This window comes from Nicotiana sylvestris, chromosome 2 (genome assembly GCF_000393655.2).
Source record: "Nicotiana sylvestris chromosome 2, ASM39365v2, whole genome shotgun sequence".
Lineage (NCBI taxonomy): Eukaryota > Viridiplantae > Streptophyta > Magnoliopsida > Solanales > Solanaceae > Nicotiana > Nicotiana sylvestris.
Genome location: NC_091058.1, coordinates 8,263,177 through 8,273,365, shown reverse-complemented (window position 1 = coordinate 8,273,365; position 10,189 = coordinate 8,263,177). Strand labels below are relative to the sequence as shown.

The 10,189-nt window shown below is 34.0% G+C and overlaps 1 protein-coding gene across 2 annotated transcripts; it reads left to right on the top strand.

Annotated features, from left to right (window-relative positions):
- The first annotated feature begins 1,383 nt into the window (after positions 1-1,383).
- On the top strand, positions 1,384-3,950 carry LOC104232387 (homeobox-leucine zipper protein HAT7-like). Of its 2 annotated transcripts, none has more exons than XM_009785575.2 (3): positions 1,384-1,702; positions 2,143-2,540; positions 3,412-3,950. In XM_009785575.2, the coding sequence occupies exons 1-3, from the start codon at positions 1,561-1,563 to the stop codon at positions 3,796-3,798; spliced, it is 927 nt and encodes a 308-aa protein (XP_009783877.2). In that variant the 5' UTR covers positions 1,384-1,560; the 3' UTR covers positions 3,799-3,950. The 2 variants fall into 2 exon arrangements, with proteins under 2 accessions (XP_009783877.2, XP_009783878.1); XM_009785576.2 differs by lacking the exon at positions 1,384-1,702 and adding an exon at positions 1,707-1,961.
- The last annotated feature ends 6,239 nt before the right edge of the window (positions 3,951-10,189 follow it).

Below are 10,189 nucleotides of genomic sequence, written 5' to 3'. Positions count from 1 at the left end.
AGAATTTAATCATAAAGGAAGTTCATGGAACAATTGACAATCATTATGCTCAATCCCAAAGCTTCTACTCAATCGGTTAGAGTCTCGTGCTGATAACGTGTTGTAAAATAATAAAAGAAGAAGAGTATTGCGGAGCAAAGTAGAGAGAGAGGAAATTCTTATTGATATGGGATGGTTTACAATAGAATAGAACCCTCTATTTATAGGGAGAGAGTGACTTAACCACCAAATAATAAATCCTAGAATCTCTCTAAATATAGATATTCACCATAAATAAAATTATATTTATAATATAACCCAATAATTTAAAAGGATTAAAATTTTAAACTCATAAATTTCAAATCATAGCTCCGAATAGATCTGCTTTTAAGAAAGAGCGAAAATGTTAACCTATCGGGCAATCACCAACACAGACGTATTATCAGAATACTTATTGCATTATGATTCCAATAAGTTAAAATAGGTGTGTGCCCCAAAGTTGGTACTTGATTTTGACTCCGCGATGTCATTTTAGAACTTATAGGTGTGCCCCTTTCATACTTTAATCCATTACCCTTGCCTAGCCGCCAGCCCTACAATGCATTCGTTTTTATTTTATTTTTAAAATTTTAATTATCTGTTACGTATAATTCTTACTGCTTTTGGGAGGAAAAAGAAGAAACAAAACAAAGAATAACATGTTGATAAAGTTTACACCAATTTAATTTAGTTAATTTTTCCTGAAACAGCAGATGTTAAACCATACAGTATCAGCTCATATCTTATATTTCTCCGATTAAAAGATACATAGGATCCTTACACAAATAGCCAGCTGGATTTAGTTGTTTTCTTTTTCTAATCGGTATATATAGATTGTATACAATTATATATATATATATATATACACACATACATATACATACATACATACTGCACATTGATCATACATATACTATATTATCCACTAGATATTTTTAGTTTAAGTGATTATGTGAACTGCTATATATTTGGGTCAATTCTTCTTAAAAAATTAATTAATAGACATAAACTCATAACTCATAATGTTGTTCAAAGTATGATATCTTGTGTAACGGTTGACTTATAGTAGAAAGCCTAGCCAGTTAAAATTGAGAGTAAGTTCACATATTAAATGATAAATAGTGTAAATTTTATACAGTATCAGATAAGTAAAAATGGATAAATTCGCGAAAACTAATCCAAGAATGGACGTTATAATGGATTTCATGTCATATAAATATAAATATCTAAATTAAATTAGCAAAGGTCTAAGAGCATTAGAACAACATCACATTGCAGGTAAGAAGAATATTTGGAAGACTAATAAAATAAATAAATAAATAACACCTCACGTTATATGCCTCTTAATTCTTAACTATACACTTCGCTGGATTCCAGTCTTGCCATCTTCCTACCCCATGTTAATGTCCCCCATTCCATGTTCCCACTTCAAAAATTAAACCTCTGACTTCACACCGTTAATAGTTGACACGCATGCCATATATACAGTAGCTTACTATTGGAAATAAAATCTTATATGAGATATTTTTAGCTAACTTTAATATGCTTTCTGGTACTACAGGGATCATGGCCTTTGTTCCTTCTACTCCTGAAATTTCCATCAATTTTCAAGATAATCACATTCCTTCCACCTCCCCTAAAGTTTTTCCTTCTCCTTGTAATATTCCTCATCAAGACTTCAATGGTATGTATTTTACTCTCTCCCTATTTGTAATTTCTTACGTGCCTGATCAAGATTTAAACTTGATAGGTTCGATTTTTAATAGTCTATATGATTTCACAATTTAATATATCTGTTGAAATTTAAGTAGTTTTGCTCTTATATAATTATGTTCCGTGTTAAAAATGATGGATGCCCTAATTCAAGATAATTAATCACATTCCTTCCACTTCGCCTAAAGTTTTTCCCTCTCCTTGTAATATTCCTCATCAAGACTTCAATGGTACGTAATTTTTTACTCTCTCCCTACTTGTAATTTCTTATATGTGTCGATCAAGATTTAAACTAATTGATAGGTTCGACTTTTAATAGTCTATATGATTTCAGAATTTAATATATCTGTTGAAATTTAAGTAGTTTTGCATATATATAATTATGTTCCATGTAAAAAATGATGGATGCAGGTATATCATCCATGTTAATGAGGAGATCGATGTCGTTTTCGGGTGTGGAGAGGTGCGATAATCATCAGGATTTGAGAGTGGATGATAGTGAAATGTCTGATGATGATGGATCTTCACAATTGCTAGGGGAAAAGAAGAGGAGACTTAATTTGGAACAAGTGAAAGCACTGGAGAGAAGTTTTGAAGTGGCTAACAAGCTTGAACCTGAGAGGAAAATTCAGTTAGCTAGAGCATTAGGGTTGCAGCCTAGACAGATTGCAATCTGGTTTCAGAATAGAAGAGCAAGGTGGAAGACTAAACAATTGGAAAGAGATTATGAGATCTTGAAGAGACAATATGATGTACTTAAGTTTGATAATGATGCACTCAAGGCTCAAAATAAGAATCTTCATTCTGAGGTAATTTCCAATTACAGTCAAACCTCTCTATAAGGGTCTTGTTTGTTTCAGATATTTTTGGATGTTATAACAAATTGTTGTTATAGAAAACATATATTATAACAGAACATGAAATTTGATTCCGGAAAAACTTGACTTTTATAGTGAAGTGTCATTATATAAGGATGTTGTTATAGAAAGGTCTGTCGGTATCATCAACATAACCCACTCACGTGAACACACAGTTAGATAATTTCCCAAGAAAATGGACAAGTTGGATCATAATTCAATCCTTTCAAAGTTTGCTTGGGCCAAAATGGATGAATCAAATAATGTATCATAATTCAATCCGCCTAACAGACCCGGTATATCCGTCCATTTTTTAATTTGTTTTTTGAAAAAAAATGACTTCAATTATTATAGCTTAACTTCTTTTAAGTTTACATAATTCTCAACCTCCAAGTTTTATTTTGTATGTTTGAGTTTGAGTTTGAGTTTCATTATGACTAGCTGATTTTTTATTTTGATTTACGTACTATTAGTTTGATAAGACATTTTGGGTCCACTCATTGAATTAAGTCAACAAAGGGCTATATATGATTGTTCCATAGGTCTAAACAAAGAACTTAAGCCCGGAATCGGGGTGAAGCTAGAAGCCGAGTTTGGTCGAATCCAATAATTTTAGTATAACTCTATATTTGTATTAAAAAAATTCACTAAATAGGTAAAAATAGGTAAAAAATAAAATTTAGAACTTAGTTACTAAAACTAGATGTCACTATTATGCGTAAAAATATATACTCCTACTTCTTTTATGCACAGTTCTCTAATGACTAAAGTTTGTTTAATTTATTCATTTGTTGTCATCCATTATATATTATTCTGGTGGCAGCTCCAGGCATTAACTCTGAGGAACAGAGAATCAGGCGGCGGAGGCGCACCAATGATTAATCTGAACAAAGAAAACGAGGGATCTTGGAGCAATGGAAGTGAAGAGAACAACAGTATAGACGTAAATATTGGAACCACCACAACTACAAGGACATCATCAGGTGACAGCCCATTTTACTCCAATAACAACAAGAATAATGTTTTCCCAGAATCCAGCCCAATCCCTTTGGCCCAGCTCTTTCATCAGAGCTCATCAAGATCAGATCTCCAGTGTCACAAGATTGATCCAACGGTCCCAGATGATCAAGGATTCTGCAATATGTTTGCTACTCCCGTTGATGATCAGACAAATTTTTGGCCATGGCCAGAGCAGCAACAGTTCAATTAATTTTCTTTAATATCATTCAACGGTTTTTGTCCTTTTTGTTCTTATTGTCAATAGTTTAATTCCTTAATTTGGTGTATAGCTAATCATGTAAGAATTATTACCAAGCACTTGATAGTGACCATGTGAGAAATCGCAAAGTGATGTTTCTTTTTTGTGTCTTTTTTTTTTGATTTTATAAGTGCATATGTGGAGTACTTCCATTCTTTCGATAGATATATGCTTTGGTAAAAACTTACTCGCATGCATTAAAGTGAGAATATAGATTATTTACAGTTTATAAGTGATAGCTATATTTGCGAAGATACTTAGTAGTATTTTATTGATGTGATATAAATACCTGTAAGGACGAGAAAGAATTTTACTTATGTTTTTGCAATTAGGTTGGACCACTTGGGAGAGGAGCTTATAATAATATATGTTGTGTGTCGATAATAAATTAAAAGAGAGTCATGTTCCATGCAATATTAGGTGGGGTCTCCCTTCTCTGGCATTGGATAATCTATAGTATTAGTAATAATATACTATTACTCTGAAAAGAAAAGGATGGAGTGCGGTGATCATGGGGTGCATGGGAGGAGAAGATTCTCTACCTGCATTAGTTTTTGTCACTTAGATTGATTTTTAAATTACACATTATGATAGTTAGAATCTTTTGTCTTTTGAACAGCGATATTGTATATTTGTGTGAAGTTCATTTTTAAGAAGCTTCTCTTTGATGTCGGTTGCTCAAGTTGCATATACTATAGTTGAGGATGATAATAATATACAAGCGATGAATAGGCAGATATATTGCAAAGAATGTAGATATCAATTTATATGATTTTTGTTGCGGAATATCGTGAGTTAACTAGCACACAATCACACACAAAGCAAATAGAAAAGAAAAATCAACGCAAGGATTTAACGAGGTTCGACTAAGTCTAATCCTCGGGGCAAAAGCAGAGAGAGTTTTTCACTATGAATGGAAAAAAAACACAATACAATCTATAGAATCCCCAACTACAACCCCTATATATAGATCCCAAAAGGTCTCAAACCTATAAGAGAAAAGTTTCCCAATTTGACAAGGACTATATGTTTTCCTTTCTCAAATTTATTAGGACAATGGGTTTTCCTAAACCTATAGGGACTATGGTTTCCTGAAAATACAAGGAAATAATTCAAATCACAAATAACAAATCTTCCCTTTGGCTTGAATTCTCTTCATCAACATGAACAATGTCTCTCTACCTTGGCCTCAACCCTTGCAAGGGCTCTATCCATTGCCGCACACATCAACCAAGTCTAGGCAACACCTAAACTTGTTAAGAGACTCAATCTCTTTAGCCATATCACTAATCCATCGATTTAGTTTTGTACTCTGAATAGCTTCTGAGTAGCTATAACACTCAAATGCATCAACGGTCTCTGCAACTGCCAAAGCAAATCCCACTAGATTCGTATATCCAAGAAGATTCCCATCAACTACGTTTGCAAACCTTTGCGGTCGGTTGATCACTCTCTTCTCTCTGCCTGTGGTAATGCTATATGGTGGTTGTCGCGCAGGTGCATTAACATTATCATCTTGATCAATATTTTGCACCTCCTCCACTTCCTCTACTTTAGAACTACTGGGCTGAGCTAGTGGAGATTCAATTTCTAGCTCTATGCGGTCACTGACACCACGATCTGTTTTTGCTATTGCCTTCTCCTTCTAACTGTCTAGTAAGGCAGATTCATTGAATGTTACATCCCTACTGATAATTAGCCCTGGAGTCTTTTGATCTGTGCACAACAACCTATAACCTTTCACTCCAGTTGTATACACTAGAAATATGCACTTCTTTGCCCTCGGCTCAAGTTTTCCATCCCTCACATGAGCATAAGCAGGACAACTAAATATCCTTATTGAATAATCAGCAGACGAGTCGGACCATACCTCAAAAAGATTTTTGAACTCAATATCTGTGGATGGAGATCTATTGACCAAAGAACAAGTTGTATTGATTGCTTCAGCCCAAAAATATTTGCTAACACATGAGTGTGAAAGCATGCTTCGTGCCTTATCACAAAGCGTTCTGTTCATACGTTCTGCAATACCATTTTGTTGTGGTGTTCCGACACAAGTGCGGTGTCTCACTATGCCCTCTCTGCTGCAGAAATTATCGAACTCAGAATTGCAAAATTCCAACCCATTGTCAGTTCGAAGACGCTTAACTTTTCTTTCCGTCTGCCTCTCAACCATCGTTTTCCATTTAACAAATGTCGAAAATGACTCATCTTTTATTTTCAGAAAATACACCCACACCATCCTTGAGTAATCATCAATCAAAGTCATATAATACCTGGCACTACTGTTGGAGGGAACTCTGTTTGGACCCCACAAGTCAGAGTGTATATAATCTAACTTGTCTCTGGTCTTGTACTCGGCCTTCTTGCTGAACTTTACCCTTGCCTGTTTACCAAACACACAATGCTCACAAAAATTCAAAATTTTGTACCCATTCAGCAAATTCTGCTTACTCAACAAAGACAATCCGTTATCACTCATATGGCCAAGTCGCAAGTGCCACAACTGAGACTGATTCAGATCACTTTTCCCAGAAGCTACAACAGCTTCCCCTTCAACGATACTAGCTTGAAGATGATACAATTTAGAATGTAGTTTACCCTTCATGAGTACTATGGAGCCTTTACACACTTTAAGTATTCCATTCTCTGAGTGAAATTTATACCCTTGATCATCCAAAGTCGAAAGAGAAATCAAATTTTTCTTTATCCGAGGAACATGCCAATACTCAATGTTTCTGATAATTCCGTCGAACTTTCTTAATTTGATGTTACCAACCCCCTCTACTATTAATGGATTATCATCTCCCATATAGACAGTCCCACTCATTTGTTGGTAGGTTGCAAACCAATTCTTGTGTGGACACATGTGGAAAGTACCACCAGAATCAAGAACCCAAGAATTATGCCCATGACTAGAACTCACAACACAAACTTCCCCTACATAATTACTATCATCAGAATTACTGCTAGTGTCAACAATATTTGTCGAATTATCTATTTTTTGCTTCCCTCTTTTCTCCTTCAGCTTAGGACAATCTCTCTTGTAGTGACCTTGCTCCCCGCACTCATAACAGTGTTGCTTCCTTGCTCTAGACTTTGATCTTGCGGTTGACTTTTTCCTGGTAAAGTCCTTTTGTTGTGTTCTTCCTCTAATCACAAGACCCTCACCCTCAATTCTGTTGTCTGGAAAGCTCTTTTTCAACTCTTTAGATTTTAGTGCATTACTAACATCTTCTAGTGAAATGTTATCTTTCCCATATAGCAGTGTATCGACAAAAGTATCATAAGACTGTGGTAAAGAATATAACACAATCAAGGCCTGATCCTCACTCTCAATGTTGATATCCACATTCTTCAGATCCATTATAATTGAATTAAACTCATCAAGGTGAGTTTTAACAGGTGTACCTTCATTCATACGGAGATTGTATAACCTCTTTTTCAGGTAGAGACGGTTTGTCAGTGATTTCTTAAAATACAGATCTTCCAGCTTCTTCCATGCCGTTGTTGCAGATGTTTCTTTAGCAATTTCCTGAAGAACGCTATCTGTAACGCTCATGAAGATCGCCCTCAAAGCCCTCTCCTTCAGGTCTTCCTTCTTGGTCTCTTTCATATCTTCAGGAAAATCCTAATCAATTGCTTTCCATAATCCTTGTAATACCAGGGACGACTTCATCCTAATCTTCCATAGACTGAAACTAGAACCTCCGTCAAATTTCTCTACTTCGTACTTTGTTGAAGATGATGAAGACATCTTAACCCTACATTATATGTAGAAACCCGAACCTTGCTCTGATACCAATTATTGCGGAATATCGTGAGTTAACTTGCACACAATCACACACAAAGCAAATAGAGAAGGAAAATCAACACAAGGATTTAACGAGGTTCGGCTAAGCCTAATCCTCGGGGCAAAAGCAGAGAGAGTTTTTCACTATAAATGAGAAGAAAAACACAATACAATATATAGAATCTCCAACTACAACCCCTATATATAGATCCCAAAAGGTCCCAAACCTATAAGAGAAAGGTTTCCCAATTTGACAAGGACTATAGATTTTCCTTTCCCAAATCTATTAGGACAATGGGTTTTCCTAAACCTATAGGGACTATGGGTTTCCTAAAAATACAAGGAAATAATTCAAGCCACAAATAACAATTTTACTAGACTCGTGTGGATCCATAATTAACACTATAGATAGCTCCGCCCCTAACTGTAACATTCATAAGGAAATATAGTGACCAGTCTTATTTTCATTTTTCAGATAAAAAAGTTTGTACCTAATCAATTTAACTAGTTTAGAATTAAGGTGTAACTTTGCTTGTACGAGTCTTAAGAGATTCTAGCCAGGGATGGGATCACGAATGGAGTTCAGCACCTTCCACCCCCAACTAAAAAGAGTTTCCTTTCGGCCACGATAAATAGCCGAGTTCACAGGAGAGAGTTATCTCACGCCACTAAATATTTTCTACTTAGCCACCTGTCTCGGGTAGATGATTGTGAATGGACAGAAAGCAAGGAGAGAGGCGCACATGCTATAAACCAAAGGATGGCCCATTTCCATGCTCTACGAGTCTACGTGAATCTGGCCCCCATAGCAATAGGTTTCTTAATACAATGACGACTGTTGAGGGCCTACTAGTTGTTTCATGTGTGTGCAGGGTATTCAAGGCTGATTGAAAACAGGATCTTTGCACAAAAAGACAGTTTAATTTACTGTTTTTTTTCTAGTACATAAATTATACTTATACTAATTATATGCGATTATATACAAATTCTGCAAGTTATATATATGTTATATATCTGTAGGTTATTTTAAATTTAAGTGATTGTGTTTATGACTATTTAAATTAATTCTTTCAATTTTCTATTTTGAAAGAGATAGACTTTGATAGTAACATGTGAAAGTTGTTCTCTCCACTTAATATATAATTACAGATAATCTCGTTGAGATTTCCTAAATTACTGATAGGCCTCTTCTTGTCACGCTTCTTAAGTTTTATTTCATACGCTTGACTAGTAAAAAAAAGCAGCTGAAAATATGAGAAGTCATACAAATCAGAAAGAAAGAAAAGACAGTTTACAAGGCAAATATAATTCGAGTGTCTTATATAATATAAAAATTAAGTAATTCTATAAAAATTGTGAAAATTGATTCTATTTGATGCACAGTGCCTAGGGGTGTTGATGGATATTTAAAAATCGAATAAACTGATCGAATTGTACCGTAACAAATCGATTTTTAGGGTTCTTTTAATAAAACCGTAGGTTTTAATATGAATCTATAATCGTATCGATAATTAGGGTAGGTTTTTTATTTTATGAAAATTAACCGAAAAAATACCGAACCGTACCGAATAAATTTACAATGTGAAAAATATATTTATATATTAAGTTTAAAAATAATAAAACATTAAATTTTTTCTGGGGCCTTGAAATTATTAATGTCACGACCCAATATCCGTTAAAGGTCGTGATTGTTACACTCCGTAAATTTAACAATATTGACATCGTTATATATATATTTGATATGGTATTTTGAGTGAAAGAAAAAAAAAATAGTTTGAAATATATGATTATATAGTTATTAATATTACTACTTTCGAATATGCTTTAAATTATACACATAATATGAAAAAGTTTATGAGATTTTCTTTATTATAAGGATATGAATTATTTTTTTCCACAAGAAAAGAAGGTTATCTTTTTACCATTTTATGAATTAAGCGTACGAAAATTTGTACTCTTTTTATGAGATTAGAAAAATTATAAGTTGAGAAAATATATGTATTTTTACAAGGATACTTTAATGAAATAATAGTGTATGTATTTATTTTATATGGTACCATAAATTATTAAGATTTTAATATTTTAATAGTAGTATTTTATGTAAGCCAAGAAAATTCTTAATTTTACGGGTAATTAGTTAATTACCGGGTAACGAGACATTATCTAATTAACTAATAAATTTGGATAATGATTAAAAATCTCCCTCCACGTGGCAATAAATAGAGAAACACTTGAATGACTTTCCTTTAGATAAGCCAACTAGTAGGCACATGGACAAATCTTAAGTCATTTTTTTACACGTAAGGAATGATTTTGGCCGTTAAAAACACGAAACCTAAAACCATTCTCTCTGGATTTTCAACTCCCAAAAACTCAAATTTCAATCTTTTTATACCCAAATTCACATGTCACTTTACGGAGAAAAAGAAAGGGCAAATGAACGTAAATTCCATGTGTTTATGAGGTGTTTGTAGCATGCACTGTTTGATTTTACGTGAGATTTGGGACTGAGGAGCTGTAATGAGGACTGGGTTTCAAATTCAAAGAATT

Coding starts and splice junctions, on each gene's coding strand:
- LOC104232387 (XM_009785575.2), top strand. CDS start 1,561: ATGCTTTCTGGTACTACAGGGATCATGGCCTTTGTTCCTTCTACTCCT. Junction 1,703..2,142: donor TCCTCATCAAGACTTCAATG/GTATGTATTTTA, acceptor TGATGGATGCAG/GTATATCATCCATGTTAATG. Junction 2,541..3,411: donor ATAAGAATCTTCATTCTGAG/GTAATTTCCAAT, acceptor TTCTGGTGGCAG/CTCCAGGCATTAACTCTGAG.